Source organism: Python bivittatus, unplaced genomic scaffold, assembly GCF_059951505.1.
Source record: "Python bivittatus isolate LINGU-HERP-01145 unplaced genomic scaffold, Pbiv_v1 ctg000980_np1212, whole genome shotgun sequence".
Taxonomy (NCBI): domain Eukaryota; kingdom Metazoa; phylum Chordata; class Lepidosauria; order Squamata; family Pythonidae; genus Python; species Python bivittatus.
Window position 1 is genome coordinate 55,215,932 of NW_028277125.1, and position 14,085 is coordinate 55,230,016.

General features: G+C 37.7%; 1 protein-coding gene across 1 annotated transcript in view; it reads right to left on the bottom strand.

The window, feature by feature from the left end:
- Positions 1-14,085, bottom strand: part of PDZD8 (PDZ domain containing 8) — a 56,120-nt gene that overhangs the window by 34,247 nt on the left and 7,788 nt on the right. The window contains exon 2 of the mRNA XM_007424027.4: positions 406-528. Coding sequence (XP_007424089.1) covers positions 406-528 — 123 coding nt within the window. The remainder of the gene's footprint in view (positions 1-405; positions 529-14,085) is intronic.

The window sequence follows — 14,085 nt, forward strand, 5'->3', positions numbered from 1 at the left end:
TGGTATTTATTGGTAGTCTCCTGTCCAAGTACTAACCAAGTCTGACACTGTTCATGTTTTTGAAATCAGCAAAGTTGGGTAGTTCCGTCATAAAATCTGTAAAATAAAAATTGACAACCTCTACCACTCAAAGGGGAAAAAGACCAACAAAAATATGTTTTGGGAGTTGATTCTTTGGGAGACGTCTTAGTTCTAGAGTGCACATTTCAGTCATTTCAACTGTCTTGAACTCTGTTCTGTTTTGCTGATGAGAACTTTCTGTCAGAAGAATAAGTTAATTGGACACAAATCCTTAACTTGAAGAACCGTAACACTAACTGTAACCTGTTCCTAATCCTGTTTACCCAATCACCTGATTTTAAGGCACAAACAAAACCAATATGATAGGGATCATCAAGAACATACCTTGAACATTCTATTAAGGAAACTTTCAGTCTTCCTTCTGTTAGTGAGAAACCTTGTATACTGAGGTTCCGGTCTCTATATTCTTCAGGTGGCACCACTTGAAATGGAAAAAACGGTTTGAACCTAATCAAAAGATATGCACACATTATTTATTTAGAATTGTGATTTTAGCAATTCATTCTGTTGATACAGGACTCTGATAGAAATCTATAACCCTAGAAATGGAATCATCATCATCATCATCATGGTTGGGGACAGAGTATGGCAGTCATTGTTGCATTCAGAAGTTTTTGTACATTAGGGTTACTCCTCCCAGGATATCCTGTAGCATAGTGGGCCATGGCAAGAAGTTCATATACCTTGCAATCTATGAAGAAGTTAAACATACAAATCAAGAAACATTTTACATTTCCCAGTAATACTATTTGTGATTACACTTAGAGCTTTATTTCCCAAGAGAAGACTTGAAAAAAAAATCAGTGTGCTTACAGTATTTGTTACGATAAAAAGCTATATGCATTTATTCAAAAATATATAATCTATAACACTTATGGAAAATCCATTCTAGAAACATATGTAAAAACTAAATTGCCAGCCTCCACAGGAGCAGGCAGGATGTGTGTGTCAGACAACAAAAGCACCGTTGCTGTGTTGTGATGCAAGTTCCACCCCTTTTCTAAATACATCATACATGCTCAAAAGGATAGAGATTGCTGCATGATGGCACAACAGACTTTCTTCATTCTGATGAAAGGAGCAAGATCTTGTAAACACCACTGAATTGGAATGAACAGTAATTTATTAAGAACTGTATAAATAACTGATTGCATTTCACTTCATATACTAGTTTCTGAAGGCCAGATTATCTCAGGAGACACACTAATTTAGAATGCTACAGGGTGCCTGATTTCTGCCACTTATAGTATCAATTTTCATGTTAAGGTAAAGTCTCCTTTGAGTCAAATGTTCCTCCTGATGACTTAATGGACATGGAAATGGTTCACCACTGCATTCTTCCAGGATGTTGCTGGTGCTATTGTAGGAGAAAATATAGTGTTGGTTAGGACAAACATAACACCCCACTCCCTAGGTTAACTTCCCAGAGACTTGGGAAACAATAAACCCTGTCAGCATAAGATATAAGGACATGAGCATAGGTGCTAGGAAGCAAAGCCAGTATAGATAACCCTATAAAAGTAACTGTCTTGAAAGAAACCATGTTCATGAGAATACTGTCTTTGTTCTTTTAACATACCGCTGTTTTTATCATTCTACCTCATAGATACCACCTCCATTTGACTTCCCTAAACACACGTGTCTCGGTATATCCAATCAATTACTTTACTGTATACAATCATATGTATATTCTAATGTTCTTAACTCTATACAGACGGGTTGCATTCCCCCTCTTTTTTAGGTTTGCTCCTGCTGCCTCTGATGCCATAATAAACAATTTGTGTTTCATCTGAAGAGGGTATATATGGCTAATCCCAGTTATTAAAGAACTCTATGGAGAAATTTCTCCTCCACGATCTCAGCCAAGTAGTACCCAGGTCCAACCTTGCTTTTTGTGATGATCAAGGATGGTTAGATGCTGCCACTACCTGGGTGATTTTATGTGAGTTTTTTGGGGGGAGGGTCTCTTCAAACCAGTCTTGACTCTGGTGACTGCCTGCAGTTTTCTTGGTACATTTTTGGAAGGGACTTTTACATTGGCAGTATATAAATAAACTGTCATCATGCATAGCATGGCAAGATGTAATAGCATATACACAAATGTTAATAGATAAAAAGAAGTATCAGACAATAGAAATATTTTCCATACTGTACATCCTAAAGGCCAGTAGAGCAGTCTATAATTTCTATTCCTCTCTCCACCACCTTCCTAATAACTGTTCAACTCAGCTATGCCTTCTTATCACCAGTTTCCCATCCTGATCAATTATATGACAGGTCTTTTACTTATTCACACAGCTTACCTACTACCTATTCTAGATGTTAGCTTAATTCACAGGTTTACAGCATACTATGCATCATTTCCATAGCACCACATTCTGTAGGAATAAATGGAAAAGATCAGCAGGTTAATCACTTATACTTCCTTCTCAACCCAAATGTTCTTTTCTACCATATTCAGGAAGGGATTGTCATACCTTATTTATTTATGGGCTATTGCAATGCGCTCTACATGGGGCTACCCTTGAAAAGTATCCAGAAGCTGCAGCTGGCACAGAATGTGGCGGTGTGGGCAATTTTGGGTGCCCCTAGGGTTGCACATGTAACACCTCTGCTGTGTGAGCTGGTTTGGATGCCAGTTTGCTTCTGAGTCCAATTCAAGGTGTTGGTTATGATCTTTAAAGCCCTTCATGGCATGGGCCCAGCCTGAGGACCCACCTTGTCCTGGTTACATCAGCCTGTCCCACCTGGTCCAGCAGGAAGGGCATGTTGCGGACCCTGTCAGAGAATTTTGACTGGCGGGGTCTAGGAGGAGAGCCTTTTCTGCCATCGCCCCCACCCTGTGGAATATCTTGCCCCCTGAAGTGAGGTTGGCCCCAACTCTTCTGGCCTTCCGGAAGAGCCTTAAGACCTGGCTCTGCCGCCTAGCTTGGGGATCCAATGGGAGCTCCCAAAACTGGGGGTGGCTGGCGCCTTGAGGATGCTCTCTCCATCTTTTAACTTTGTCTGTAGTCTTTTCATGTCTTTTGTAGTTTTTAAATGATTTTATATTTTTACTTGTGAGCTGCCTACAGTCACTGATAGAGAGATGGGCGGCATATAAACTTGATTTATATATTTATTTATTACATTTATATAGTACAGCCACCCATCTCACAAAAAAATGACTCTAGACAGCTTACAATAAAAGCAATAATAAAATCCAAATGTTAAAAACTACAATTAAAAGACATAAACAATGTTATTAATAACAAGATATGGGAGAGAATTGATAGTAAAACAATGTAGCCATTTCCTTGAGATCCCCAGGCCTGCTGACACAGCCATTATTTAAGGTATTTCTGGAAGGTTGTCAAGGATTTTCCAATGAGCTCTTCTACACGCCTCCCCACTCCCTGCATTGAGCACTATAGGGTAGAAGTGCAGAAAGTGTTGCCTGAATCCTTTCCGCAGCCCTATTGAGTGCAGGGCCAGAAAAAATATGGATAGTAAGAGTCCAGGTATAAAATGTGATTACTATATACTGTTCTTTTCTTTTAAACTCTTATATGACATTCCAATTTGATCACATTTGCAAATATGAGTTGTATTAAATGTTAACACATGCAGATTTATTACATTTCAGGTCTAACGACTATATACCATGCTAATATTAAAATAACTGCTGTTCAACTGTAGCATAAACTTTTCTGATGAAATCATTAATATTTTCTAACTTCAGATGAATTTGTTATAGCAATCAAATTGTCCTCTTGTTCAGGCACTTTCACTGAACTCTGTGCCAAAAGTAAGCCTCCTTCAAGATCATGTAGTTTTGTAGTGATTTGCTGTTGCTTTCTTCTTGGATGTTTTTTCAACTCTGTCTTTTTCAACTATCAAGTCTAAAGCCCTGCTTAGCTTTCCAGCCCATACAAGATTAGTCATGATGATTAATCAATCTTCATTACAGTGATAGAGCAACATAAAATGAGATTTGGAATAAGCTCATCCCCTTCATATGGAACTATGTTTTTTTCAAAACAAATTGTTTTGTAAATACCTGATTCCTCCCAGTATATTAAAAATCTTGTTAATAACATAGTGTCAGGCAATGAATTCAAAATAAATGTTTCTACAATGTCCCCCTCATATAAGATGCAGCTATAGCAGTGCATTTTGTATGAGGTTGGATTTGAAAACTGTTTAAGCAGCCCATTGTTGTAGAGTTGATGGGTGTGAGATGCCAGGAATAAATGACACAAAATTATAGAATTGCAGCTGTTTGATTTAATTCGAACTGTAGAAATTATAATTCATTGTCATGAATTTTTCACAGAAACTTCCCTGTATGTATTATTCTTATTTAATCACTGACAGCAGAGTGTAATTTGACACATTTTTCAATATGGAGTGTCTAAGAGGAATTCTCAGTCCTAAGAAGCAGACTGTGAATTCAATTTTCAATAATTCCAAGCTTTACATAAATGAATTGTTTCAGAAGAGATTTTCTGCTTTTATCGAATCCATTTCCTACTCAGAAAGACAGAGAAATGCAGAGCTTAATATAAAACTAAATTCAGCTCAATTATAGCAATATATGAACATCATATAGATTTGTTCTAAGAAAGCATTGTTTCTCCTTTCACTAGCATATCTCTTCAGCCTACTTCAGTTACTAGAAGTTTTTTCTATTTGTTTTTTTTTCCTGGAATACTAGCCTGCTTCTTTGCCACATGTCACTTCTCTACTGGTGCAACTAAAATTAGTGTACTTCAACACACACTAATTTATCTTGTTTCATGGGTAATATTCCACCACTATGAAAAGCACCAGCAACTTTACTGTATGATAATATACTTCAGTGAGTCATAGTAATAATAATCGGAACCCCTATCATTTATAGTCTATTAGGCAACATACAGCAGGTTCATCAGCTATTTGTAATACAGTACTGACCTAGGTTCAAGGTTGCAGCATCTGTAGCCCTCCAAATATTGCAGAACTACAATGCCAAACAACTTCAGCCAACCCTGAAGAACTACTGATTTCCAACTACTGATTAGATGTGGGGAGGGAATTAAGATGACGACATGGTCACAATCCTTATAACAGACTGCTCCTAAAAACCTTTCATTTTACCTATATTTTAGTTCACTGTTTATTTTTAGATCACTTGACTTTTTCTTAAAGGTTAATTTTTACTATTTTATGTCTTTTTTAGTATTATTGCTATTATTGGACCAGTCTTTTTTATAGAAAGTACGTTTGCATTGCTGTCATGGGTAAAAAGAAGAGACAGTGGACATCTTCTGCAACATAGCCTTCATCTAAGCCTCTAAAACAACAGAAAGTTGACAGATATGTCACAAACAAGCAAGCCTCTCCCGTAAATAATATCACACCGCTTCATCTATCCGACAGGTATGACCCCCCGGATTGGGACCTACAGGCTGACAGAGAATCAGCAATTTCTAGAGCTTTCCTCCTCTCTGATAGAGAATGCCGCCTCCCCACAGGTGGCTGCTGTTTGCTCACCTGTGGAATGGCTTATACAGGAGGGAGATGAGGTCTCTAATCTTAAATCCTTGAAAGAACAAAATACACTAGACTTTATAACCAGAAATAGTCTACTGACAGTACAGATCGTTCTTTCAATCTTTGACTTGCTGACTAGTCAAAAATAAAGTAGACTCTCTAAAGGAATCTTTTGCAAAATGTATTGAAAGTCAATCAGATAAAATTGCTCACCCTGCCAAAGCAAACAATTTGTGTCTAAATTGTGCCCTACAAACAGCAGGCAGAGGAAAGGAAGACCTCATCCCTGAATTCAGCCTAACAAGGGGAAATGATAAAGAAGAAAAGAAAAGGATAAGCAACTCTACAGAGAAAGGCGAGAAGGGTGAAACGTTTGTAAAAGACAAATGTCTCTTACAAACCAGTAAGATAACTTTGCAAATCCTAAACAACAAAATAAAGAGGTAGATGGGGATCTAAAAAAGCCATCACCCAGTTCCTAAGCCAGCTATTACGCAGTGAAAGACAACTGATGGACTTACAAAAGGTAGAATGGCTTCCACCTAGAGGCAGTTGCAGTTGGATCTTGCTGACATTTGGACAGCCTGTAGTCCCCAGCATGCTCTTTAAAATGAAACCTTTTCTGAGTACTTTTTCAATCTTCCCAATTCATGTTTTCCATTTTGAGGAAATCAGCCCACTTTTAACTCAGTGCAGCCAAGAGGGTACTGGCACTTTAATACACAAAAGTAAAATTCCCCACTCAGACAACTTCAAGGACATCTTATCAACAGAGTCTCTGTGAGGGAGAACTTTAAGCAAACAACTTGTACAATCCACAGTAACACAGTTGTCTAATGAACCACTAGAAGAAAGTCTGATTAACTGTTTTAATGCTTTGTTGGATACATACCAGGCTGACATAATTAAAAGGCTAGATGACCTGAGAGAATCTTTAATGACGTGTAAAACAGCTAAGCCACTAACAAATTTAGCTTTACTAACTACCCAGGCAAATAACTCTCACTTTGAGAAACAATGTGATTGTGTTGCTGAGGAGGAGCAACCTATGTGCATTCTCACAGCTGCCATGAAGAATTCAGATCTGCAAAACTTCAATGCTGAGCTTGATGTAGAGGACTCTCTATTTCTAATTCATGTTCTAATAGTCCTCTGAAACGACCAAATTTTAAAACTTCTACAGTTGCTCAGCTTTCTGTGCAAGCTTCTGATAATTTCAGGTCTGAATCTCCACAAGCTAGGTTTATTGGTGGGACCCATCAGGACCATAAAGTGGGTATTGACAAGTGAGGGCTCACAGAACAGTAGGCACAACAGCATGTAGGCCGGCATAAGGCAAATATTTTAAAAATCCTAACGTGGAATTTAGCTGGCTGGTATTGCAATAGAGGCTCCAATTTTTCCGACCACCTGCATACCAACGATATAATTCTGGTGCAAGAAACATGGACAGTTGATGATCTCCTGCTTAATGGGTACTACTCATATAAAATGGAAGTAACTCCAGGCAGAGGGCCAGGGCGGCTGCAAGGCGGTTTCAGCATCCTCAGCTCTACCTCTTTGAGAGTACCATCTACAACCATCCCTCCATTAAAACAAATGGCTATGGCTCTACTTCTCAATGGGTACTGGCTCATTGTTAATTATCAATGTTTACCTTCCACAGGAAAAGCTGAAATCAATGTAGTATGAATGGAGCTAGAACGGTATGTTCTTTTGGAATACCCAAATGCTATGGTGCTACTGACTTTAATGCTAGATTGGGCCCTGATGATTATATACTTTATAGTAAATTTCACCAGTACCCACCAACTCAGGACTTCAATTCAGCTTGCATCTCCTTTTTGTGTCTCTCCAAAGATAAAAGATCAAATTATGCTGGATTCTGCCTCGCAAAAATGGCAAATAGGCTTAATCACCTTATACTAAATGGTTCTTTTGCAGGAAATTATCCAGGTGAACATTTATGGCAGGGATCAGAACAAGTACCATTGATTATATGTTAATTACATCGAACCTGCTACCCTACATGGAGGATTTCAAAGTGCTACCCCATCTGGACAGTGATCGTTTCTCACTCTGTCTATATTGGAAGCCTCCCACTCAGCAGACACACCTGGAGACTCACTTCTTCATTCCTTCAATTTCTCCAGTAGGTCAAGCAAGATGTCGTGCCAAATGGACCTTGCAGCTTAACCAAAGTATGAAGAGGGCACTGGCAGAGGACAGTCTACAAAAGTGTTAATCGGCCCTCATGTCAGCCAACCTTACTCAGGATCCTTTGGATCTATACAAAACTATACACAAAACCTTTAATAGTACAGATTATTTCAACAAAAATATGGGACATTTAACTGTTTTACTCTCTAACTGGATAATAAAGTCTATGATAGGCAATTATGTCTCTAGAAACCATACAAGGATGTTTTCCAATAGCTACCTATCTATCCTGCACAGAGGAAAACCTTTTTAGGAAATGGCTTCAGTTGACAGCCTTAGCATTTGGGCAGAATGATATGAGAATATGTGGTCCTTCAATTTCTCCAATTATACACAGTGTGAATGGTGTCAAGAAGTGGGAACTTTTCAACATGGCCAAAATACAATCAACATGGTAAGTCCTAGCTAATAAATTGTCCAAAGTGTTCTGAATCAGATGCTATTTGTATTTTCTCCCCAGGGATAGAGTTCATACCAGTAAAAATTGGTAGCAAGTATTTCAATTCACAGAAGTCACTTTGAGACTAAGAACATTTTCCCTATCCCAAGAATTATTAATCAACTCAATACAAATATAACTCCACCTAGAATTGGCCACAATACAACTTCATAGTTTAACTCCATTTTGCAACTACACCATTACCATAACTGGTTTCAGCTTCAGTTTTGTAGCACTCATCCAACTAACCTTGACTCAGAATCCTCTAAAGGCCACTGACTGCTTCACCTGGGTTTTATGAAAAAAGAAGAGCCGAGAATCAGTAGAACTACAATGTAACTGGATACAGAACTTAGATCCTAACTAAATCTATTCCAACCTGTTGCCATAAATTCCAGATGAGTTGCCAAGTAGTTTGCTGCAACAGATATGGTTTCTTGGGGTTCTTTAAGGTTAACAGCTACATTGTTCCATAAGCTTTAGTGGACTAAATCCACTGTATTGATTCAGGGAGTAATATTCAGACAAAGTACAGTGGGGCAAAAAAGTATTTAGTCAGCCACCAATTGTGCAAGTTCTCCCACTTAAAAAGATGAGAGAGGCCTGTAATTTTCATCATAGGTATACCTCAACTATGAGAGACAAAATGAGAAAAAAAAATCCAGAAAATCACATTGTCTGATTTTTAAAGAATTTATTTGCAAATCATGGTGGAAAAGAAGTATTTGGTCACCTACAAACAAGCAAGATGTCTGGCTCTCACAGATCTGTAACTACTTCTTTAAGAGGCTCCTCTGTCCTCCACTCGTTACCTGAACGGAATGGTACCTGTTTGACCTTGTTATCAGTATAAAAGACACCTGTCCACAACCTCAAACAGTCACACTCCAAACTCCACTATGGCCAAGACCAAAGAGCTGTCGAAGGACACCAGAAACAAAATTGTAGACCTGCACCAGGCTGGGAAGATTGAATCTGCAATAGGCAAGCAGCTTGGTGTGAAGAAATCAACTGTGGGAACAATAATTAGAAAATGGAAGACATACAAGACCACTGATAATCTCCCTTGATCTGGAGCTCCATGCAAGATCTCACCCTGTGGGGTCAAAATGATCACAAGAATGGTGAGCAAAAATCCCAGAACCACACGGGGGGACCTAGTGAATGACCTGCAGAGAGCTGGGACCAAAGTAACAAAGGCTACTATCAGTAACACACTATGCCGCCAGGGAATCAAATCCTGCAGTGCCAGACGTGTCCCCCTGCTTAAGCCAGTACATGTCCGGGCCCGTCTGAAGTTTGCTAGAGAGCATTTGGATGATCCAGAAGAGGATTGGGAGAATGTCATATGGTCAGATGAAATCAAAGTAGAACGTTTTGGTCTAAACTCAACTCATCGTGTTTGGAGGAGAGAGAATGCTGAGTTGCATCCAAAGAACACCATACCTACCGTGAAGCATGGGGGTGGAAACATCATGCTTTGGGGCTGTTTTTCTGCAAAGGGACCAGGACGACTGATCCGTGTAAAGGAAAGAATGAATGCGGCCACGTATCGTGAGATTTTGAGTGAACACCTCCTTCCATCAGCAAGGGCATTGAAGATGAAACGTGGCTGGGTCTTTCAGCATGACAATGATCCCAAACACACCGCCTGGGCAACGAAGGAGTGGCTTCGTAAGAAGCATTTCAAGGTCCTGGAGTGGCCTAGCCAGTCTCCAGATCTCAAGCCCACGGAAAACCTTTGGAGGGAGTTGAAAGTCCGTGTTGCCCAGCGACAGCCCCAAAACATCACTGCTCTAGAGGAGATCTGCATGGAGGAATGGGCCAAAATACCAGCAACAGTGTGTGAAAACCTTGTGAAGACTTACAGAAAACGTTTGACCTCTGTCATTGCCAACAAAGGATATATAACAAAGTATTGAGATGAACTTTTGATATTGACCAAATACTTATTTTCCACCATGATTTGCAAATAAATTCTTTAAAAATCAGACAATGTGATTTTCTGGATTTTTCCCCCCATTTTGTCTCTCATAGTTGAGGTAAAGCTATGATGAAAATTACAGGCCTCTCTCATCTTTTTAAGTGGGAGAACTTGCACAATTGGTGGCTGACTAAATACTTTTTTGCCCCACTGTATTACATAAACTAATGATTTGCAGGGGGGGGAAATAAACAAATTGTAAGGTCAGGGGGAATTAAAATGCAGCAGCACAAACTAGGATGGAAAACCAGTGACCATCTGATTGTTGCTGAATCCCAGCACCCTAGTCAGCATAGTCAATATAAGAACGCTAGGCATTGTAATTCAGCCTATCATCCTTATATCAGTCACAAATTTCTGAGCCCTGGTAAGGTCAACTACAATTACCTTTGTGATAGTGGTCATTCACAAAACAGTTCCCAGATGTCATAATCACTGTGTAGTTATCTGGACTAGTAGTTGGTTAACACATCATATAAAAAGAACCAATTGTCTCTGATCAACCTATCAGAAATAATATGCCATTTCTGAACCAAAATTAGCACAGCTATGTCATGATGAAATCAGTCTTTGCAATTCATTTACTCAAGGATGATCTGTTATTATGCAATGTACTGAAAAATCAAAATGTTCCCCTATTGGGTTAAGATATTTCCATTTTTGTTATTGTGTTCCATTATTCTTTTGCATAAGGACTGGCCAGTTTGTCCTATGTAGAGCTTAGTAGTTACAAAGTACATTTTACTCTTATAGAATCTGTGAAGATAAGTTTCCAGATTGTAAAGATGACAAAGCTAACTATGCTAATTTACTGTGCAAAATTTCTCTTGAATAAGGGAATATTTGGTCACTCAACTATACTTTAAGTATACAGAAAACAGAATTTGCCCAGTGGAGAACAGAGTTCTTAGTTGCTTAACAATAAGAATGTCACATGCCGCTGTGCTAACTTAACCCACTGACATTACCACTGCCTTGCAACACAATGCCAATACCTCATGCAGTCCAAGACATATATTTCCCCATGTATGAGAGAATACGTAGATTACATATTTACCACAATGCTGCTCTACATAACATCTCACCAAGCCAATGGGATGTGCTTAATGGTCACTAGTCAACCATTTCCCACACAATTCCTGCACACTGACCTGGGTAAGGAACAGGCATATGTGCCAGTATTCCCTGGTTTTGAGTCTTACCCACTCAAAACCAGAGCCCTGTGAGAACTTGGTCCTGTTCTGCCTGGGCAAAACATATCATAGAAAACAATAGAGAAAAAAGAAAATAATTGGCAAAATATCCTAAAATACCCTGAGTTATTATAGTTATATAATAAATGTTGGTGTAGCAAATAAGATTTTATTAAAGTCTTAGAAAGAGATGTGATTACAGTTAACATCCTTGTTGTGAATTAAGTAGAAGGTAATCAATTCCTTATCTGTAGTATATTATAGATGAAATAAATTGTGTATATAGACAATTATATTCTAGGTGTTTATTGTGCTATCAAGAAACCTTCCCAATTTGCTTCCTGTTTGTTAATATATACTTAATCTTACTGAGACTGTAAAACAGAATTCCAAGTAATTCTCAAAATAGTTATTTGTTTTTTAAATGAAGATTTGTTTTAAAAACTCAGCACCACAACTCCACAACTCTCCATGCTCTTCCTAGAAAATTTACATGCACACTGAAAAGAAAAATAGAATTTTACAGACAAAACTCAAGGATACACCAGTATCCACCAAGGAACATGCATATTCAAATAATGTCATCTGAATAATAAATGGGATTGCCAATTGTGCACCCACGTCAGATTACCAGGTATATTAACATCTGTTTTAAAATGTAACAGATAATCAAAAATAAACTGTTCTGAGCATATATTTATGAGGGCCACAAGATCTAAGTCTCACATTGAGATTATAAATCCTGCTAAATCCATGTAGTGACTTTTCCTTCTAAACAATATACAGAAGTACTGCCAAGTTTTAGGAATGTAAAAGAAATCTGCATAGATGGTAGCAGAACCCAATGTCATCTGTCATTCAATGTTGGGAAAGTAGCATTCATAAGGAAGTAGCATTTATAAGGAAGTTACATAGAAAAAAAGAGTAATTACATACAAAAAGCATAAATTATTAGTAACAGCTTCAACTGCATACAAAAATGTATGTATAACTTGGTATATAGTGAGGAATCACAGCCTGTATAACAATTGCAAACTTTTTAAAATATAATTTTATTAAGGATTTTAATTGCAATAGTAAAATCTAATACAAACTAAAAGAAAGAAAAAGGTATAGAAAGAAAGAGTGAAAGCAGCAAAGGAAAATAAAAAAGTAGAAAATAGAAAGAAAAAAGAAAAAAAAGTAAGACTATAGTAAAGAAAGAAAAAAAGAAATATACTGTATAAAGAAGTGACTTCCAACCTTCATCACAAGTACAAACAATTTTAGTAACTCTTCATCCCCTCTTAGTTTACAACCAATGATTTCTTCATCCCATATCCCATCTTTTATCTATAGACAAATCCATAAAGCATCATCTTTTCAGTCCTGGTGTCAGCAGTAAGTCCATTAAGATTTACCAGAAATAATAACATATTTTAACCTTGACCAAATAAACCAGCGTTATATTCCTTCCTTTTACTTCTATTAAGACTTCTAACAGTCTTAATCTTTAGTCCATTCAAATAATGTTGTAGAATTTGATTTCATTTCTTCTTTGTCCCTTCTCACAAGATTCTTCAAAGCTTTAACAAGCGTCTTTTGTAAATCCAATATAAAAAAAAAAATTATCCAGGTCACTCTTTTGGTTTATTATTTATATTTTCCTTTTGTTTTTTTAAACATCAGCTGGTTTCTTTTGTATATCCTTTTCCATGTCATTCTCATAGCCTGTCATTTGTAGATCCACTTTTGATGCCATCTCTGTCTTATCAAATAAAACTTGTTCCTCATCTGTCATTTCTTCCATAACATCTTTTGGACACAGTCTATCCATAGAAGCAAACATCACTATTGTCATTGTTAATACTAACTTCTGATTCTATTTTTCAAAAGTGTCCTTCAGTATTTTCAATGTTAAAATGTTTTGCATCATTTTATAAGTCCCAGTTCATTAGCTGTTAATCAGGCTTGTGTATTTTTCTCCTTTAACTAAAATCTTTAGTTCCCTCTAGTGTCCAATTTTTAAAATTGCTTATCTTTACTGTGTCTTGCAAAAAGTCTAAACAAATCTATTTCCCACGGGAAGGATTCTTTATAATTAATTCCAAAATCTCATTCCAAATTTATCTGGATCCTTAGTCCATTTATAACTTTCTAGGATCAAAGTCTTATTTAGCTTTTTGCTGTTTATTTTAAATTTTTTAAATTCTTAAGCCAAAGATTAAATTTTTCTTTCACTAAGGATTGAAGTCAAACTCACCTGGTGCTTTCAGACTTGTCAATCCAAAGGTCTCTAATAGCTTAAAAGTAGTTAACAAGCAATTTCCAAATATGATTAGAAAAGGAAGTTTGCGAACTGAGTGTCCTTTAAAAGGTGCTGACCGTGGTTGCGAGCAAGATGGCTATTCCCGTCATCTCCCAGTGCTCAAAACCTGGCAGGGACCACTGTCTTGCAGTCTCCTCACAAGGAGCAACTGTTTGGAGCACATGTGGGTGATCTCCTGTCCTCTGCTTGTTCGGAGAGGTTCCAAAGAGCTGGTCTACTCACCGGTTCTTCATTCTTCGCTGCAGTCATCAGTTCTGCTTTTTGTGCTTCAGGAAATGCTTCAGTCCACCATTTCTTCCTCCAGAAGTCCAACAATTGCAAATGCTTAAGAATTAATTAGCATTTC